Raw genomic sequence first — 21,486 nt, 5'->3', positions numbered from 1 at the left:
GATTAGGGTTTCTGTCCTCCTGGACACAAGTTCTACCTCCTTTCACTCAAAACAACCCCACAACACAGTGCTACTAGCAGGTGTATACAACTCCCATACCCTTTGTGTAATTACCTTGATTTACAAGAGGGAGGATGCAGGGCACTGAGTGGTCTGGGTTCTGGTGATACTCGAGATCTAAAGAGACACAGATTCTGTGAAGACCTCCAGGATCTTCACTAGGGTCAACCCAGCTTGCTATTGAAGGTGCATTTGCAAACCCCGATAGATGTCCAGACCCACATTTATCATCCTAACCACCTTTTCTCATTGAAGTTCACTGTGCACTGAAATTAGCAGACATTAACTGGTCGTTTTTGGAACTAGAAGTAAGCACAAAGATACAGATGCTGTCTACAGCTAGATTTTAGATTATATTGATTTGCACAAGGTCACAGAAGGAGTCTGAAGCCAAAACACGCAGTTGGTACCCCAAGCACAAGCTTTCTCGCCAGGAGGCAGCAGCACAGAGTGCATCCTCAGCAGGAACACAGCGTCCAGCCTTTCCAGGGCTGCTTTTAGAGAAGAGCTTTCATTTGCCTCTTAATAGTGCAAGTTTCCTAATTCTGCATACTATGTCCCAGAACATATTCCCGGACACAAGGACGTCACTGATGTGCCATTCTCTGCCATCCTACACCTGTACCTCCTTCAAAGCCTGCATGGCCATAACCCTGCCTCCGACGTGCTGCCATCCACTTGGCAGTTGGCCTGTAGGTTGGGCTGACCTTGGGTGTGCTGGCAGGATTTCCCTGGCACTCTGTCATACCCATGTCTCCTGCCGGGTCCCCCCTACCGTATGCCTTCACTTCAACTGTCCCTTTCCTGAATTTTACATCCCATTTTCCTTCTAACTTGATTTCCTCCTAACATTCCACCTCCCGTGCTCTAAAACTGGTCTTAATCCTTTGGCAGCTGCTTTCACCATGTTCCTGCAGCAAACTCATCTCTCTAAAGCACTTGGTCACTGCAGTCTCTCTTCATCGAATTGTTACAATTGGCCAAGGGCATCATTTATCCAGTACCTCCTTTTTTCTCTGTATCATTTGCGATTGTCCTAATGCTCCGTTGACAATTGTCTCACTGGCCTTTAGCAGCTCAGCTGTTGCCTCGGCTGTCCCTGCAGCTTCCTGGCTCGACTGACTGCTCTGTCCTTAGCTTTCACCTTCCCCGAGAAGGGGGGTTTCAATACTCCTGCTTTCCAAGTGGCCTTTCCACCCAAAGTGTCCGTGATGTTTACACGCAGCCAGAACAAAGTTCAGAAAGCTGCCCAAAAGGTGCTTCCAGCATCTCTTTGGCACAGAGAGTGCACCTGTAGGTTTCTTTTTGAGACACTTAAAGAACATTTCAGGTCATTAATATATGGCCCTGGAAAAAAGCTATTCTATCTATAAGACCCGCTGCAAAGATATGTCAAAGAAACAATATTGAAGAGCAGAGGGTGTTCCTGGAAAGAACCCACCAGGAAAAGCTGGACGGGCAAGAAAGGGCAATATTGCAGCAAGCCCACATCCGATCCACGATCACTGGAAGCCAAACAAATAACGAGAGCGCAAAGCCACAAAAATCCAAAAGACTGGGGCAAACAAAAGTTTTAGAAAAAAATATCTGAGCACTGACAAAACAAATTATGAAAAAGTAACACAGTGACTGAAACCACTGTCAGGCTGAAGGCGCCAGAAAAATGCAACCAAGCTAAAAAAATATAGGACTCCCATCAGTTCAGATAATTGCATATCCTACCCTGTTCCACTGCGAAAGGCACTTTGTGTCTCTGCCACCCTTCTCACATTGCTAAGATAAGAATTTCTATTTCAAGAATCATTTTCTTCTGCTGGAGACGTTCCAGGTGGGTATGTGCTCGCATCGCTGGTGTACATTAGCTGCTGCAGAGCTCCCAGCCGCAGCCGCCTGGGCCGTGCTGCCTTGTGCCCGGGTGGCTGCAGCATCTGGTTGGCCAAAGACCTGTTACCTCCCTCCAAAAGTCCGGAGTGCATCGTGAAGATGCTGGTTCTACTTCAGTGTAGCTATTTACTGCAGTTGTAACAGTTTCTGACTACTTCAGGCTTCTTCAGACTACTTCAGGATTAAGAGAAAATAAACAGCCAAGTCATGGTTTGGCATAACGTTCAGGTCCTGCACGTCAGCCACAGAGCTGGGGAAAAAAGATCTAAAGAAAGAGATTTAGATCCCTTATTACCAATTGCATTACACTGAATAGGAAAGTAATTTACTCTCTTACAGAGACTGACTGTTGTCTGTGGATTTATCTCCAGTTATTACATCTGGCTAAAAAATTTCTACCAAAAAGCTTTTGCCGTCTAAAACTACTTCTTGCCACAGACGGACTTTCTCCTTTGCAAAATTCTGCTTTTGCAGTCTGTGCAATGAAAACCTGGGTCAGAGGGAAACAGCCACAGAATCCTTTTTGTGAAAGCAAAGCTTTTCAGCCCTCATTGACACCTCTTCCTTTCAAACCAAGTAATGTTCCCACCCAGCCGGAGAGATTCAAGCATGGGATGGAGGTCAAGGGGAAGACCTTGCTCTTTGATTTGTTTTGCTCAGTGTTGTGGGGATTTTTTCTGGGTTTTTCACTCATCAGGATGTTTTGCATTCGTTGATGGCTGCAGACTGAGCGCTGTTCACTCTCAGCCATGGATTGAGACCTCCAGGCAGAATAGCTCTGCCCCGTAATCACATCCCACCTGAGTTTCTCACAGGGTAATGGCAGATTTCCAGTCACAGACAAATGTATTGAAGACAAATCTAAATAATCTTCAATTAAGTCAGACAAAGGGTATCTCCAAGCCAAAAATTCAATGCTAATGCACAAATTCCAGCTTGTGAAGCCAGGTATTTAATGGGTAAGAGCTGGCTTGGTATCTTCACTGCAAGACACGTGTTTCCACGTGTGCATTTAGGACCATTCCAAGTACACATCTCACTCCGGGCCTGGGAGGGAATAGTAAAGCAAATCGGTGCTCTTGTAACCATGTGTACTCCTAAGTACAGCTATGAGCATCTGATAAATCTTTTAAAGTGCGTGTTTACAATGGATTTTATTCTTTTTACTGTTCTATACATACGAGCCCTCTGAGCAAAATAACAGATCCTCTGACACTTAGAAGAAGCCACTGCCTCATTGGCTGCCCACAGTGAAATAATTTATATTGTTATTTCCTCATCCAAATTACAAGGATTGTAAAGAAGCTTCAGAAATTCAGAGTAATCAGTGCTTCGACAGGACGGATCCTGCAGTTGCCACAGGGGTGAAAGACCCACTATTTCAACCAAGAGTTTTTCCAGCCCAAAGACTGCAAAAAAAAATATTGGTCCCCGAGTGTTTTCTACCAATTTTTCCTCTTGTTATTTTCTTCAGTGGTTAATGGAAAGCGAGGACAAGTGGAGATCATTTAAAAATGATCTTTCAGGCCTCTTCATGGGTTTATTGCCAGGACCTATTTAGAGGACCATAAAGCTGTAAGGGGCCTATAACTTTACCGTATAGTCCACAAGCTGCTTAGGAAAATGAAGAGCCTTTACATTCATGCCCTGCTTGTTTTGCCATCTCTCCCTCTCCTTACAAACACACCGCACACATGTGTGCGGGGACTGCCAGCGCCGCTAATTGAATTCACTCTTGTGAAAGCGTTAACAAATTGTAAGTGACCTTTTATACAAATTTCAAAGTCAAGAATTCACCACTAACTGCACATCCCTCTTCTGCCATTCACTGTTATGCAAAACCCACAAACAATTAAAAGAAATAACGAAGAGCCCAGCGGCCCTCTTTCCTAATTAGCTGCAGGAGGCAATGCTTGGGAGTGTGGCTAAGTGCTTCAATTACCTCGGCCCTCCTCGCTGCCCTTGTTAGAAGAGGCAGGTCCACTGGCCAAAGGGGAACAATTAAGGGAAGGCAGAGCCAGGCAGTTTGCAGGGGATGCCGCGGCCGTGCCGGCTCTCGCACAAGGGCCAGAGCTGTAATCATGCCCCAGATTCCTGCTGGGCTACACAGAGACAAATTAATGGTAGATAGATTGCTAGCTCCAGCCCATCAGTAACGAGGGAGGCAGGGAGACAATATAGCAGTACAAGGGAGCTGTAATCAGAGTTTTCCTGTGCTATCAGCCCCCTTTCAGGGCAGAGGGACTGGAGCATTAACACCTTACTGCTGCCTGCATTGGCCCAAGGCCCCGAGCGGAATCACAGACCCCAGCTTGTGCTTTATTTGCTGAAGATAATCTGCGCTGTCTGCACCGAGGAGCCCCACACTCCAGAGATGCTGAGGACCAAACTGGTTCCCAATAAGAAACCAACCTGAGGTGGTAGGAGATGGCTTGGCTGTCCCAGCCACAGGCCGGGGGAAGATCTCTGTACGGACACTACTACCACAGGACAAGTCCTTCCCGTCACGAAGTACACAAGAAAGGGGTACAAAGGTGGTGCCCCCTGCAGCTGTCTCCCCCATGGAGTGAAGACCCCAAAGACAGATCCTGGCTGTGCAGTAAAAGCAAGTCATCTTACATGGAAGGACACCAGCAAGGACTTGGACTCAATCTTAAAGGTCTTTTCCAACCTAAATGATTCTATGATCAAACCCCCTTGAAGCCTCATTAACCTCTCGAGAGAGGGTTAAAGTTTCAGGATAGGCAGTGGTGTTGCAACACAGTTTTAATATCACAACTATGAAAAAAAATTCAATTCTATGATTTATGTGTTGCATAAGTGCCCATGCAGGGCCAGATCCTGCTGCCATTAAAATCAGAGCAGTGGTTTTGGCAGAGCCCAAACAGCTGCAGAGCTGCCGGGAGCTGATGCTCGTGGCACGTGTCCTCTGCTCCCCCGCTCCGGTCCCCACCAGAGCCCATCCTGACCAGCAGCGAGAAGAGGAGCCACCTGCACTGGCTGGAGAGCTACCTGGAAAATCCAGGGGCTGAAGTCAACGCTAAAATATTTACAAGCCCCTGTGCTTTTGAATTATACAAGAAAAAGGCAACCACAAGTCAAGTTTTTACCCTTTTACAACAGAACTTACCAATCAAATTGATTGTACCTTTTAAGCTGGTATAAACCCCCTTCCCGAGCAAAGCCCTTTGTATCCACTTTTGCCAAGTACCTTTTTTTCAGTTGCTATATAAACCTTTGAAAATAAGTTTGAGGGGAGACTGACAACCTTGAAACCCAAGAGCAGCATGGCATTGACGGGTGCCGCTCCCCGAGCCGAATATTATAGACAGATTTTAATTTCATTTTACAAAATAGCTGTCTCCAGTGGAAGAAGCATCAAGAGCTAAATGAGGACCCATCTTGAGCTGAATCACGTTGAACAGACCTTGGCACTGTCATTGATTTTCTGGGAAGAAAAAAAACGCCTCTGGCTACTAAACCAAATTAGTAGTCACTGATGACCAATTATTTTGCCCCACTGTGAACGGAGAGGCGTACTAAAATTCCAGTTTGTCAGACCCAAGGCTCTCTTCTCAAACACCTTTCAACAAGCGTGTACCAAAAGTCCCTCAGATGGTTCTGACGCCTTCCTGTTTTCGGCAACTTCTCCTTCTCCAAAGTTTTAATGAGCTGCTGCTCTGAGGACGGCCTGCCAGAAAGGGAGCCCTTCCCAGCTCGGTGGAACACTATTTGGCATGGCACAAATCACAGCTGTCAGAATTTATACACACATACACAAAAAAGTGTCAGCCTAATGTTTGCAAATTATAATTACCATTTCTCTTGCATGTCCCTGGTGCCTTCATTTTAGATAAATCCCAGCTCTGAGGTATCAGCTGCAAAGCACTGAAGGCTCATATTGAATAGAATAGATTTAACTAGTTTGTAGCTCATTTAAGGCCTACACTGTTTTATTTTAATATTGTTAATACTTTATTATACTTTTTAAGATTGTTTTCACAGTAAAATAGCCTATTAGGGGGCTGCAGTTTCTTTTCCAAGCAATTTCTGGCAGACTAGCATACCGCATTGTATAACCAAGTTAGCAGGCGCTTGTCATTTCAGTTGAAAATAGGTCTGTACCCTGACTCTTGAAAGTAAATTAGAGAGAGAGTCTATTAAAGAGACAGGAACTGTTTCAGGGATAATAGTTTTGAAAATGTGCACAGATAAATTTTAAAATATTTAGGAAATGTCAACATTAGAAGTGGCTCCAACTATTTGACTATAAAAGGAAGCAGCTGATTATTTTTTCCACAATTATAAATAATTTGTTACATCCTATCAAAACTTCTCTCCCTTTCCTTTCTGTGGCAGGGTGCTTGTGCCAAAACAAGGAGATCCGAGTTACTCTGAACGAGATGGATTTTAATCCACAATAAGCGTTTTCAGTGGATGCTTCCCCTGCTCTCCCCGCAGCATCCACAGCCGATAACAGCAAAATCCTCCCAGTTCAGAGGAGTGACATCTGGGCAGGGTGATAAAAGGAAACAGAACACACGAGCCGTTCATTCCTGTCCTTAAGTAACGCTAAGGTGAGAGGACATTTTCCCAAAGGCCAGCCGCAAGCGAGAAAAACTGTTGCATTGCTGAGTGGCACTGGTATTGGGGCCAAAATTCCTCATCCACTCCAGTGAGATCAGTGTTTGACCTACAAACAAAAAGCCGCCTTGCTGAAATTTCTCCAGTGCCCTTAGTCAAAGAAGCGTGTTACCTCATATCCCCTGCTCTTCCCCACTTTCTCAGTATTTCTCTCCAAGGAGGCAGAAAAGCCAGACAAAGCCTCACGTCCTACAGCCCCACCGGAGCTTACGTGTATAACTAAGCACACGAGTCATTCCCATCGATTTCAAAGAGGCAGTTCATGCGTGTATTATTCCAGGCATGATTCTATACTTTGCTGGATCAGGACTTAAATGCGATTAATCACACGGCAGGGAAGGATCTCTGAAGAGCATCAACCCAAATGTGTCCTTTCAAGCATTTACTTACAAGCCAGCTGTGGACTAATCAGTCACCAACTGGCTGGTCCACTGGAGATGGTAAAAGTCACCTCCACAGAGATGTGAAAACACATTCAGCTACCACAAAAATCAATAATCAAACACTACACACAAAGGCTCAATGTTTTTCTGCATCCCTCCCTGCTATTCCTGCACGCCAGGAAAGCTCCTGCCTTGGAGAGCAAAGGGAAAGGCCAAGGAAACAAGCCCATTTGCAAGGCTCACCATGTGCTTGTGCCAGGACTACCAAAGTTTACACCATGCCACGAGACTGGAGACCCACCCAGGCAATAAGACACTCCACCGCAGGTCTTTTATCCTTTGTAAATATTTTGCCTAGCTGTCATCAGTGTGAAATGCCAAACTGGAAGGGAAGGAGCGGGGAGAAGAGGGGAAGACAAAGGGTAAATGTCGGTGTCCCCTTTGGCATAGGGTGTCTCGAGATAACGGTCCGGAGCAGCACAGCTGATTTGTAAGCAAAGCCTTGAAAAGCCCTGCAGCATGTGATCTATGAAACAGGAGGTCTGCAGAAGGATGTCTCCTCTCATATGAATGCCCCCTTGGGATGTATATTGCTGGATCGCACATCTAGTATCATTAGAAAACACGACCATAGATTAGGCTGTTTTGAAGCATGTGGTGTGCAATAATTAAGTAATAAAAGTCACCACAGGGGTGAAGGAACAAGAAACAGAAGAGTTACTATTTGCATACGCGCTGCTGGTGCCCTCTGTGATCGTCAAAGATTCTCCAGACTGCTAAAAGCTGCCTGCTACTGATCTTGGACCCACTCCTGCCAAAAGCCTCGAAGCACCAGCTCACTTCATGGCACATGGGCTCTCTCTGCAGAAAATGACCCTCTGGTGGAGCTGGTGGCCCAGAAGTGGCCCAGCAGCTAGCCCAAGTCCCCAGTGTCTTGCAGTCGGTCCAAACAGGCAGGGAAAGCTCTGCCTTTCTGTTATGGGAGCTGCAGCTGAAGGCACTGCGGGCTACAGGTGGGAGCAGAGCTGGGGCTGATGGCTCCACACTGTCATTGGTTGCTGCCGAGGTGGAAAAATCCCTCCCCAGCAAAGCGTGCAAGGACAAGGACCAATAAAACTTCAGCTTGAGGTCCTCCATCACCTTTAAGTGTTTGCTTCTGGGGGAAAAATATAGCAGCACGACCACAGCAATAAGTGATACGCTGTCCTCAAGGCAAGAACCCTGCTGCTGCCCCTGCCAGTGGCTGATGAAGTTAAAGCATCCTCACTTGCAGGGAGCAAGGCTCAACAGTTTCAGGCTGCAGCTCTGCCACAAGCTGGTCAGGTTAATGCCAGCTCAGAGCACCTGAACAGGACACCGGCCAACAAGAAACTGCCTTTCATTTTTACTGTTTTTCTAGAATCATGGTCATCTGCAGCTCCTCTCTGCTGCTGTCTGCTCCTGGCCAGGATGCTCCATGGTACCCTCTTTCGAGGAGCAAATACACCTGGGTCTGTGCAGCTGAGGCGCTAGACCAGGGCTCAGCAGTTCAGATCCCCTCTCTGCTGCAGACACCTGACCATCTGCATTGAGGCCATTTTTATCCCTAGTCAGATGGCTTAGGACAGCACCTACTCCTCTCACCCAATCCGTCATCGCATCTGTTGGCGGCTTTTTGGTATACCACGGTATTGATATTTTAATAGCAAAAGCAGTGTTATTTTAGCAAGACGCTTTGCACCCAGTGGTTCTTCCCAAGCAGGTGCCATGGCTGTGTGGGGGCGGAGGGGACCCAGCAGGTCTGCCTTCAGCTGCTCGGAGCCAGAGCTGCTCCTCCAGGCTCCGGGGTGGCAATGCCAAGGCCCAGCTCTCTGCCTCTGCACATTGCCCCATTCAGTGCTCTCATTACCCACCATCGGGTACCGGCTGGAAATGCTCTCCTGGAGCCATAGCAGGGCCCAAGGATGAGCTGCAGCCCGTGGTGCTCCACGGTCCTTCCAGCACACCAGGGCTGGAATAGAGGTGCTGATACGGGCCCTATAAAAAGTTGTGCAAAGATAGAAACTGTGCCCATTCTGAGGAATCGCCTAGCACAGTCCTGCTACAGGTTAGCACAAGTGTGTGCAGGCTGTGGTGTAGCAACTGCAAATGAATGTGGGTTGGAGTCTTGCTTGAGGAAGAGAAAGCCTTTGCCAGTGTGAGGGTTTATTCATGTTCTCACCAGTCCACACTTTTCAGGAGCAGAGATATGAATCATCATGGGGAGGTAAAGAGAGATATTAACCCTGGAGATTATATTGTTGTCTTTTCAATGTTTTCCAGGCCTTGCACTCCCTTTTTTGACCTCCTCCAACACAAATACAAGGAGCTGTGGATGGAGCAGCAGAGAGCCCTGACAGCAGCCAAGCGAGTGGAAAAGAAAAAGGTGATAATGGTCCAGCAGTGCTTTCCCTTGCTGTGCACAGCACTGCTACCTGGCATAAGGCCCCACTGTCCCACCCCACGGTGGACAGACTTCTCACAGCCACGGGGAGGGCTCTCAGCTGGGAAAACCTCTTCCCAGCTCTACCAGAAAGCTGGTGAAGCCGAACGAAGATCAGCTGCTTCCCAGCCAAGATAGTCCTGGCCTCAGCCAGAGCACGTCCTGTGGGGTGATGCCGTGGGAGTGAGCACCAGATATGCAAATCACAATGTGTGTGCATGAAAGTGCTCTGGAGACAAAAGGGGAGGTGGGGTTTTTTAAGGTATTTTTGTATCTGAAGATATACACCGGAGCTGAGCAAGCTCTCCAGGGCAGTGGTGCTTTGGCCAAGGCCTTTCAAAGGCTTAGACACCTGTCCTGCAGAGACACCTTTCTAGCTATCATCCAGCATCTGTCTGCATCAGTGTGCCTCCAGTCACAGGTTGCCCAACGAAATTCCTGGTATCAATTAAAATAGAGGCTCTGGTTCTCTTTGCATCACCACAATAGTAAAACACCCTGCTGTAACAAAGAATTACGTTTCAAATTATCTTTGGTATTTATGTCATCCTCATGCCAGGAGCCCTGCAGACTGTCCTTCGGACAGCATCAGCGCTGCTCAGGTCACCTCTGACAGGGGACAAAACAACGGAACCGCCAACAAGTGTTCCAAGGACCAGCACCAGTCGTGATCCTGCCATGGTGTGGTTGATGCCAGCACCCGCAGCAGTTGTTAGAGTGCAACGCTGGGCTGTTAAACACAACAATATTATAATAACATTTAAAAGCAGCCAATGACTGTTTTATTAGTTAATGGCTCAAAGAAGAGTCGAGCTAATATGGTAATGACCAATTTCAACGGGCTTACTGCCATCACAAACTATGCTTTATAGTTGAAGTGCAAGAATACAGTGTTCTTAATTAGCAGCTACTTTATGAATACACAAGCCTAGGATGTTGGAAAGTGCATCCCTACCTTATCTATTAATGACTGATGCTTTTAATCACTAAGTTCCCTCCATCAAGTTCCCAAAGCCTGCAGCCACCGATTACTGAATTAAGCAACACAAACCTACATTCTAGACCACAGAGCAGACAGAGTCCCCAGGGTTTCACGCAGTGGGCAAAGCATTCACCAGGTACCTGCACTGGCTTGTACCTGCACATCAAGCTGCAATTAATCAGGAGAGTAACACACACCGGACAGCGAGGAAACACCCCCCATAGTGGGGGTGGTGGAAGTGACTCTTGCAGCTAGTGATGAGCCATTGCTCTAGCTCAGAGCACGGGGCTTCCTGCGGGCAGCAGTCGTCTCACTGGGATGCTGTATAAAACAGACACTCGGAGCTGGCAGCTGCTCTTGTTTTTCTCATCAGTATCTTTTAGATATCAGTATCAGCTGCATGGACATGAAAAGCTACCCGGATCAGGCACTTGTGATTGTCAGTCCAAAGTGACTCTTAGTCTCGTTCATCCCAGAGTCATTACATTGCATGACACCAATCTGATGACTACAGCTGTGCAGCCGTTTCAGCCCATTCTTGTTTACCTTTGGTTACAGAAGGACAAAGTGCGTGAAACTCGCACCACGTTTCTGCGAAAACACCCACTACCTGCAAAGGAGGAGTCCTTCTGGCACCTGCCCCGCTTGGAGAAGGTATGGAGCGCTTGATTGAACTCAGGGACATCTTCTAACCTTGCCCACATGCCCTGATAACACCCTTAGCACACAATGAAGGTACACACAAGGCTCTCACCTCAGAGTTCCCTGAGACCCAGACCATAAAATGCTCCCTCTCTAGATGTATCCAGACATCAGCCCCTTTTGGCCTTCAAGGTGGGATGTTTTTTGCAGCCATAAGCCCTGGAAGATAGGCAGCAGTAACCCGGGTAAGGGCTTAATGACTTATTTTCTAACTTCTTGTGTGCACTTGCATGAGCTTCATCAGATGAGAAGCATCTCTTATCTCCCTGTTAGTACTGGGTGGCCTTTGTTCTATCCTGGTAGTCCCACAACTGCCCTACACGAACAGGACAGTCAAACCAAAATGGCATTTTGGTAGCCTGCCATTTTGTCAGCTCTCACCATAACTAATTCAAACCACAACAGATGTTTCAAGAAGCATTTTCACCCCAAGAATTAGAACTTTCCAGAAAGCCTGCACTCTTGATACCTCCCTAAGCTACCTGATTGACAATATGCACCCCTAGACTGAGCAAAGAGTCTAGCCAGGTTACAGATGTGTGTGACACTTCCTTTAATTGATCCAAATAAGAGCCAAGGTGAAGATTTCTTGTTCTAGCAATGGGATCTAAACATCTCCCTGAATTCATCTGCTCATCCTGCTGTGCTCTGGGGTACTTGTTTGAATTCTGTTAGCTTTGTTTGTGGTGTAAATTACAGGGAAACTTCAAGTGAAGAGCTAGGGGGCATTTTAGGAAGGAAGGGAAAAGAGCTGGGCAAGGGGAATGGAAAGAAGACACCAGAAAGTCTGAAAGCACTGAAACCCTACAGGGAGCTTACATGGCCAAAATCATATCTGGCATTGATAGATACCACTGCAAAGAGCCTCTCAGCCCTCTGCCCCGGCCCTTGTTCTGATGGGGTTTGGTTTTTTTTGCCATACCGTTGATTTTGAACCGCAGTTTCAGTGACTTCCTGAAGCTAATTTACTTGTACAAGTTGGAGAGTTTCAACCAAGAGATGTGTTTTGCACCACCTTGATGTATTCCTCTTACGTCCTGTCTAAGACTGTCCGATTAGCATATGTCAGTAATCATTTATCCCCGCTGCCTGTCAGCACAGAGCTGCTGCTGCAGCTAGTGTCAGGGAAAGAACATGACCGATCGCTGTTAAACAGATTGTGTAAGTCACACGAGATACTGGGGCAAGCCTCCTCTTTAGAGCTCCTCTCACCCCAGACCTTTCCATCACTATTCATTTTTCAGCCTGTGTTCTTCTTCATGCTTTCCCTTTTGTTTCATCCATGACTGGGGCTGGGTTCCTCCCCCAGCCACAGCCCTCAGACCTCTGAGTCTTTTCTTCTCTCTGCCTTTCCCCTTCCTCTCCTCTTCCCTTCCTTTCCAGGAGCAGCATCCAGGGGAGGAGGGACGGCTCGTTTTGCAGAACCTCTGCAGATTTTCTGTATTCCTCCTTTCTCACCACATTAACCTGGCAGATTTGCCTTGCCCCAGCAGCAGATCTAACAGGCACAGCCAATGTTAGAACTTGGATCAGGAAATGTGTTGCTCGGTTGAGTTTCAGTGCAGGGTTTCCTCCGTGGAAAAATAAGTTCTCTTGAACATCCATAAGCATTTACCCAGTCAAAAGCAGTAACAACCCAGAGAAATTTGATGGTTCCCAAAGACACTTGGTAGCCTCCAAACTGTGCTTTAAGTGTCTCTGTAAAGTTGAGTTGTACATAGGTAGTGGTGGAATGGTCTTGAAAGACAAACTGGCCTAACCCTTCAACCAAACCCAGGGACTCAGGAGTCACTCTGTCAATCCCTCCTTTACAAAGATGACAACAGAGAGCAGTGCTCCAAAGTGATGAGGGAGATTGTTCTTGTGGTGCTTCTGTCCTCATGACCCTTTCTCAGGCTCTTCCATGGTGTTGGATAACTACTTTATGGCTTTTTTAAGACTCAGTGGCCTGTGGAGGCCAGCAGTTAGCACTGACCACTGTAGGCAGTTTACCAAAGCACTACGTCTTTAATCCATATAATGCCCCCATTCTACTGTGCAAAAAGCAGTAGGAAAAGCAACCACAAATATTATCACTTTACAGAAAGCTTGTTAGCAGACTCCCATCTGTGTATTATTTCAGCTTTCCATGACACTGTGCTGCTCTGGCCACTACAGAAGATGCTCGTGACCTGGGAACAACTTCAAACTCTGGGCAAGAATATTCGGAGACTCTATTGCCCCGACCACAGCCCGACTTTGGAGTATTTCTCCATGTGATATGAGGCTGGTGCAAGGTGCAGGGGCATGACTTTCTCAAGCCACTCATCCTTCTTGTCACTCAGTCACCCGCTGTTGTCTGGCATGATGCCTTTCAGTCTGGCCTACTCTGGGCCTGGGGGAGCAATGCAAGGCACCCAGCTACTGAGATGGTTGTGACCCAAAACAGGGGGCAGCAGGGAGATTTTGTTCCTTTAGACCCATAAAAATCAACAAGGAGGATTTTTCTGTTCCCATCCTGACCCCTTACAGAGAGCTGCAGAAATGGGGCGTGGATGTCACTACTGGCTCTTAAACTGGACCTTCCAGTCGGTCCCCATAAGACAATCTCCTGGCACCATGCTAGAGCATGTGAAGGGAGTGGAAGAGAAGAAAACAAAGGAGCTTTGCCCTCCCCGCTAACTGCCTCTGCTTGCTCCCTGCATTGCCAGGGCCGCATGACATTACGTAGTCATTCAGTCAGTAAAGTATAGACAAATTGACTATATTTTCATTTGGATTTAGGTTTCAGCCCCACTGCTTTAGAATAATGGTCCGCTCTATTAAGCTAACCGGGTGATTTGCAGGCTCTCCCACACCGGGTGATCGCTCCTGCTCTGCATCTCGCTCTGAAGGACTGACCTGGCGTGTGGTCTCCTGGGCCCTGGGCTGAGACAAACAGGTCGAAGGGAGACAGTCATGTCCTGACTGCAGTTGGGTTTCTTTGTTTGTGGTGGGGGTTTTTTTGTACAAAACCAAACAGAAGTTAACTCCTTACTCACCTCAGCAAGGTGCTTCTACTGCCCTCCTCTTCCTCAGTCACCCCTCAAGGCAAATGGCCTCTGCCTGCAGTGACATAATTCCTGGGCTCAGGTTTTGCCAACATGGCTGGAACTGTGCACCAAGACTTCACTTATTTGTAGATGTGAGACTACATTCCCTGGGGACTGTACCTCAGGCAGGTAGCATGGACATAAATAAATACTCCTGCCACCATGCTCATGGGAAGTGTCCTGTCCCCATGTCACTCAACGCTAGCATCATGCCGGTCCAGGCAGGACGGTGTCCCTGGTGTCAACCAAACTCTGGAAAGGATGTTGGTGCCGAAATACACCATCCCCACAGCCTTGCCTGTGCCAGCCCTGGGTGAGGCTCCAGCTACCTCCGGCTGAGTATTTGGTAGGCACAATCCAAACCAGCAAGTCAACACTTGCTACTCCACAACAGATTTCCAGGGCTCTGTCAAGGCAGTCCAGAAGGATTCTGGTAGCGACACCTCACGCAGCACTGGTGTAGGACGGAACTCACCCATGTGTCAAAACAGCTCCATGCACCACGTGCCACTGACACCCACCAGGGTTTTTCCTTTGCTCATTAGAGAATTCCAACCAGCAGAGACATTCAAGGTGGCTTTCCAGGGAGAATAGTCTTGTTTACTTGACCAAACAGGAGGAGGAAAGAAAATGCAGCAACTTTGGACAACACTTTTGTCAACATGCGCTGCCTTCCCGAGCAGATGAAACGAGCTGCGCTTGATGCGCGATATGAATAAGCGATAAGCAATTGACGAGCAAGTGTTCGGGTACCTTGGCAAAAGACTTAATTTGCAACCTGGCACAAAATCAAAGGCTCTGTCAACGGCTGAGCGGCTCTCCTGCGTATGCCTTGCGTTACCTGGGAAAGCTCTGTCAGGTAAATTTCCACTGAAAGTAATTAGAGGAGTCCCCACTGTATAAACTTTGCAGCAAAATTCTGGGCTCCAGAATTTGATTCTCACCAGGGATCCGATATCTGCTCACAGCCTGATCCTTCATCAGAATTAACAGTTGAGGTTTAACACATACACAAAAAAATGTTCCACATTTTTTTTTAATGCCTTACCTCTATTTTTGTCTAAAGAGCTGAACTGACAAGCACAGCTCATGTAATCTTGCAACTGTTGTCTTGTCAGAAAAGCCATAGATTCTGCTTAAATAACCTAGGCTCGATACGCGCGGCGCACGGCGGGCTGGCTTTTCAGATACAGCATTTATCCTCCCAGGTCTGGGGGCAGCAAAACTTCATGGAGTTGGAGTGTCATAAAACTTGTCTCCTGTAGTGCTTAAAGAATAAAGCAATGAGTTCAAGGGCTTTCTGTCACCATGGTCAAACCTCCCTTCAGCTGGGATTTTGGCTGACCAAATATAAAAAAAAAAAATCAGTGTCACCCGATGGCTGTTCAGTGGCCCAAGTGACATGAGTTGGTAGGTCCCAGCCCAGCAGCGACAACCAGCAGCCTTCAGTGCTGACCTGTCTACAACAGGAAACAATGCAAAAAAGAAAAAATAAAATACAATACCCTGCAGGGTACCAAATAGTCAGCAGAGACCCAGCTACCCGGGCATGATCCCTGCACACCTCCACTGGGACCACAGCAGAGATGTCACCTCCCACACCACAGCCATTCTGTGACTCCAGGCTCCAGACCCTAGTCACTATCACTACATTTTCTTGCAGATTCTTGCAGGTTTTCTTGTTTTGCCCAACAGCTGAAGCTTCCAGCAATGCAGTTGCTCAAATCACTGTGAAGCATTTCCTTGGTCCAACCTTTCCCAGTATCCCTTTGCATGTGACCTGGATGCTCAGCCTCTCCATCACAACCTTACTCTGTCCTCTGCCATGCTCAGCCCCTCCTCGTGTCTCCCTCAGACATAACCCACCATTCCTCTGCTGTTTTCACTGCTCTCCAACATCTCCAGGTTGATGCAAGAAACCACCACCCCTCCCTGTGCAGCCTTATAGCCTGGGCCATCTCCAGGGCAGGTCCCACCTACATCCAAGCCCTGGTGTCCAAAGGCAGCACAAGCCACTGTTGGCAACCAATGCCCATTCCTGTTATGGAGATATTCACCCGTGAAGGAACAAATATGGGGTGCTTGCAGCACAGTAATACCACACACGCTGTGTTGGGTTACAGGTGAGCCCCTGCTGTTACTTTCGGTGCTACCTACTTTTTCCTACACAAATCCACAGAAGTGCTTTTTAAGTGGACTTGAGTTTCATTCATGGACCTATTCTGCCTTCTGCAAAGATGCTATTTACCAACAGACAGCTCAGTTTGAAGTAAAATTCTTGCCTGGCATGAAAAGGGTCAAGATTCAAATCTCAAACACACGAGGACAGTGTGAAAGCTGCCAGCACTGGCCCGACCCCGGGACATCTGCCAAGGGGGCCACACGCTGGGCTACAGCTCCAGTGGGTTAGTTCTCCTTTACTCACGCTATTGCCCAGACCAAGTGACCAGTGAACCCCAGCAAACATCTGTGGCCCTTATTTTCAGGAGGAAAAAAAAACACAAAACACCTCCCAAATCTCCATGGGGCATTAAATACAGCAGCCAAAATTGCTGAGCACTTCTCAAAACCTTCCTGGGTTTGAAGCAAATAAAGACCATTTATCCCAGAATCTCTTGTCCTAAATTTCCCTACATTCTTGGAATTAGAAAGGTGGGGAGAGAAAAATCAATGCCATTCATTAAACTGGTTAAGCGCAGTGCCGCCAGGAAAAGCCACAGTATTTGTAACCCTAATAATCCAACACACACCTCCGAGCGCAGCTCATCTTGGACAGAATAACGTCTGTTTTAAAAATACCTGCCTCTCTCTAACTTGTCATGGCATTTGTTGACAACCCTATTGAAAGCCGCTCTCAGTGCAGCTGTGAAGGATCTTTCAGCACCTCTTTCTCTTTCCTAGACAGTTTTTGAAAGGGAGGGGAGAAAAAAAAAAGCCATCAATACAGGGGGAAAAAGGCATCAGCAGCCAACATCAGCTGATGAAGCGCCTCACCTGGGCCCCCAGCGCACCGCCTCCAATTAAATCAAAATGGTTTGTTTTTAATGGTCTTTTACACTGACAAGTGGGCTATCATTCCAGGCCTAGAGAGCTGTCAGGGAGGCGAGGCAAATCCTCCGTTGATAATGCCCAATGCTTCCAATTAGGAGCCGAGGCCGCTCCTGGCGCACTAACGATTCCCCAGCCTCCCCCAAGGCCCCTTCGGCGCTGGCTGTTTCGTCTTCCCTCTTCCTCCGCCGCAAATTACTGACACAAAACGGAGGCGCCCCGGTGCCTCCTCACCACGCCGGGCCCCGGCCCTGTTGGATTTAATGAGGCGATGGAAGTTTTTGCGGATCTTTCGCTAAATTCTTTTCTTGTTTGACAGCTGCTTGAGTGTTGACCTTATAAAAGATTTAGTGTTTCTCATTATTTTCTGTCAAGCTTTACAAGCGATAGCTTCACGGAAATCATTTGCATCTCGATGTGCGCGCGCGGTTTTTGCCTGTACGGGGATGCTCGGCGCGGTGTGCGTCTGTGTGTACACCCTGCCTCTCTCTGTATTGTGTATTTTATTCCCTCCTCCCTCCCCCCTGAAAAAATCTACAAACATGGCACTGTTGTTTTGGGGGGGGGGAAAAACCAAAACAGGAGAGGACTTAAAAGGCCCAGGATTTGTTAGACTCTTGTAAATGAGGGAGGTTTTTATAAAGGAATGGAGATTGGTTTCCTGTAAAGAGAGCTCAAGAAAGTGTTTTGTCACCCGCTAAAAGGATTCGATCAAATGGATGACGGAAAAACTAGGCTGAGTCTAGGGGCAGCTTTGTTGTTACAGTGAAAAATCGCAGAAGGCTGGGGAGCTGCTTTGCGCAGGCGGGCAGAGCCAGGCAGGTGCTGGGAGAGGCGCGGGGGCAGCCACATCTCCCTGCAGCCGAGCGGGGATCCTTCCAGGGCCAGAGAGCCTGGTGTTTGCTTCAGCCCTTTGCATGGGTTCCTTCTCAACACCTCCCACAAACCATTCAATCCAATTAAAACTTCCCCCCCTCCCAGGATGACTCATCTGCCCCCCCCAGGAGCTAACCTCACTGACCCCCCGAGGGTGCTCACAGTGCCCAGCAGCTACAGCACCCACACCCCAGCACCCACCTCAACAGCAACAAGCTCAACAGCACCCACAAAGCCCCGGTCGGTCTCTGGGGTGTGTGCTCTGCTGCTGTCAGAGGAGCTCTGCCGACCTGTATCGGCTCAGCCCTGCCTTCCCGGTACCAGCCCAGCCTTTCTGCCTCTCACATGCCGTTTATTAGCCTTCCATTAACACACCTGCTTCTGCTTCCAACATGCACGTGGCTGTATCAATGCTTGACAAGTGATCATTTACGGCCTTCCAACTTAAAATGTTATCGTAACTGAGAAACCCAAACAAAAATAACCCTCAAATACATATTTAAGTTTTAGGAGGGATAAGGGTTTTTTTTTTATTGCCCCTCTAATTCTTTGAAGCAAGCACTGACATTACAACATCCCAGCTGCAAGTGTCCTGCAGGTTTTAAGTTGTCAATAACAAGTGCAAAAAACAATAGCAAAACACTGCTTCTAATCAGCAGCTGAAAACCATTGCGGTTCCATCACCCTGCAAGGAAAACCACCAAGCTTGTGCCTACAAACTATACCCCTGTCCTGCTACAGCCAGTGCTCCAAACCCATGATACAGACTAAATCCTGGCATAACAGCCCGTAACCACATCAGAGTAATGGCAAAGATCATCAGCTGTCTCTAGAGGAAGTACCTTTGGGTTCATCATTTAAAATATGAATTAGAAGAATCAGAGATGCCAGAGAATCAGAGATTCATCACTGGCATTGACTTCTCAACACCAGTCTCTGTCATAATAAGACCTTTGGCCCGAGGACACCCTTATCTTGACTCTAATTACTGGCCTGGGACTAATCCGTACTTCTCAACTGTCCCTCATTATAAGAGGGTTTCTCATTTTTTAAAATAGCACTTGTCCCCTGTCCTACACCTGGTGCTTCCCACTCATGCTGAGGGCAGAAGCTGGCATCCCTCACAACTTTGTCAAGGGCTCTGCTAATTTTAATTACTCCCAGTTGTGGCTCAGTGTGACACTTCTCACCCGGGAGCTGTACCAAGACTGGAGTGAATAAACTGCCGTTTCCTCCCCTCTGGCTTCAACCCAGTCCCAGGCAGAAATTTCCCCCTGCCCAGTTCCCAGCACTGGTGGGCAGGGAGCACGCTGGGGAGGGCAGAGGCACACTCGAGAGAAGCAGCTCAGCTGTCCTTATCTGCAAGGGACTGGATTTTTCTAACAATCCCAGCTTTGAGGGAAGAAACTCCTGCATCTTTAATGGGAGACTGGAGTTGGCCCAGCTGGGGATTGTCCCTGACAGCTCCCGGGGGCTGCCCACCTACTTCAGCAGCCCATGGTTGTGCCTCCCCTGCCTTTCCCTCCCGGAGAGGGGTTATGTCACTGCTGCTGCTTGTGAGAAAGCAAAAACATCCAGAAACAACTGTCTGAAGTTAGGCACTCAAATGCATATTTAAGTACCTGAACGCCTTCCTCCAGAGAGGGGGAATAGCTAAATACGCTTTGTTTGTCTTGATTAATGAGATCACTAGCTAGCTTTTCAGGGCAAAGACTGCTGTGTATTTTTACATACGCAAAACCTGACGCCCAGCCAGCCTGAGCAGGGTGGGGGAAGCGGGAGGCAGCTCGGCACATCCACACGAGGCAGATGAATGGCACCAGGAATTGTGTCAGGGCAGGTAAAGCCCGTGGGCCCCCGCGGTGATCCCACTCTGTGCATGAAGGCACTCCCGCATCCCAGTAACTCCGCACCTACTCTATCGGTTTGCCGCATGTGGCTCTGCGTAAACCCACCGCTCACCCCAAAGGGCCCCTGGACCTTCCTCCCCAGGTGACTTCCCCTTTGTCTATTTGTCAGGGGCATTTTTTCACCCCCTCCCACCTCAAAGGCGATTCCTGGGGAGAGGCTGCTCGTGTGTTTGTTGGGCAGGTCATGCGCGAGTCCCTGACCCCAGTGGGGGCTTCCCCGGGAGCTCTGAGCCCATCCCAGCCCCTCAGTGCAGCACACACGTCCTGTGCTGTAGAAAATAAGTCATTTATTTCAGGGTCCATCTTAAGGCATGCCAGTATTTGAAAATGTCAGACAACCGACGCACCATAGTAGGACTACAGGATCTTGTTGCTAGAGCAGAATAAATATCCTGAAGTCAATCAGAAAAGTAGTTCTCATTTTAAACAGGTTAATTTTTTAACTTCAGCTGGAGCAACGTCTCCCAGACAGGCAAAACCCCTTGCGCTAATCTGCAGTCTCTTCCCTGTTTGTGCTACAACCTATTTTCTTTGGCCGGCTGTAACCAATCGTCTGTCTGCTCCTTTCCTTATAGGTTGGGCCTCATCTCAGTACTTTTCCAGACCGTGATGCTCGTAAAAAGGCATTCAGTGCCTCCCATTGAGAAGTGCCTGCGAGACACAGTGGGACCGCAGCACCGTGCTGGGCATCACAGCCCTTCGACCCTGCAATAGCCATAGGCAATAGGATTTCTCTCTTGTTTTAAAAAGTTACATTAATGCAGATATAGCCAAATGCATCATAAATATGAGGGGAATGATTCTGTCTCAGCCTGTTCATTGCTTCACGTCAGATGCACACCACCTTACCCTGTCTGATCACCACGATTCTCACTGTGCTCAAGGTAACAACTCTCACACCGGGAACAGGGCCGTGTTCGCACCAGTACAGCCCCACAGGGAAAGCAGGACAGTTGCCTTCACTGTCTGTTCTGAACAAATATATTAAACACAATCATAGCCCACTCAATATCAAGTCTATAATATCTCATAATCCATTAGTCCTTCTCATTGCGTTGCCAAACAAGCTTCCCATCACTGCCTGATTCAGCAAAGCCCTTGCCTGTGTGAAGGCATCCAAACACCTGCTTCAAGCGCTCTGCCAAACAAAGGCCTCACCGCAGAGCGACACCTTCGCTTGAAGACAGCCCCAGCCGGTTCCACACTCGCCCTCAAACAGCTGCTGGTGCCTGGTGTCCCTCAGGGCTGAACCTCTCCAAGGAGCTGCCAAACAAGCTCAAACTCCACCAACACCAACTCAACATCACAGCACCCAAACCCCAGCCTGGTCACCAACAGGTGACAACAGAGGCTCAGACAGGTGCCAACACGTTAAAATCCATCTCCTCCCAACAGGGTATTTCATCTTAAGAAAATACCACTGAGTAATAACTGTGATTGCTTTAGTTATATAATATTTAATTAC

General features: G+C 47.9%; 1 protein-coding gene across 1 annotated transcript in view; it reads left to right on the top strand.

The window, feature by feature from the left end:
- CFAP77 (cilia and flagella associated protein 77) overlaps nucleotides 1-20,820 on the top strand; it is a 61,571-nt gene extending 40,751 nt beyond the window's left edge. The window contains exons 4-6 of the mRNA XM_074609355.1: nucleotides 9,273-9,375; nucleotides 10,973-11,068; nucleotides 20,597-20,820. Coding sequence (XP_074465456.1) covers nucleotides 9,273-9,375; nucleotides 10,973-11,068; nucleotides 20,597-20,665 — 268 coding nt within the window. The 3' untranslated portion in view covers nucleotides 20,666-20,820. The remainder of the gene's footprint in view (nucleotides 1-9,272; nucleotides 9,376-10,972; nucleotides 11,069-20,596) is intronic.
- The last annotated feature ends 666 nt before the right edge of the window (nucleotides 20,821-21,486 follow it).

Source organism: Larus michahellis, chromosome 15 (assembly GCF_964199755.1).
Source record: "Larus michahellis chromosome 15, bLarMic1.1, whole genome shotgun sequence".
NCBI classification, from domain to species: Eukaryota; Metazoa; Chordata; class Aves; order Charadriiformes; family Laridae; genus Larus; species Larus michahellis.
This window is presented reverse-complemented; position numbering and strand designations above follow the sequence as displayed.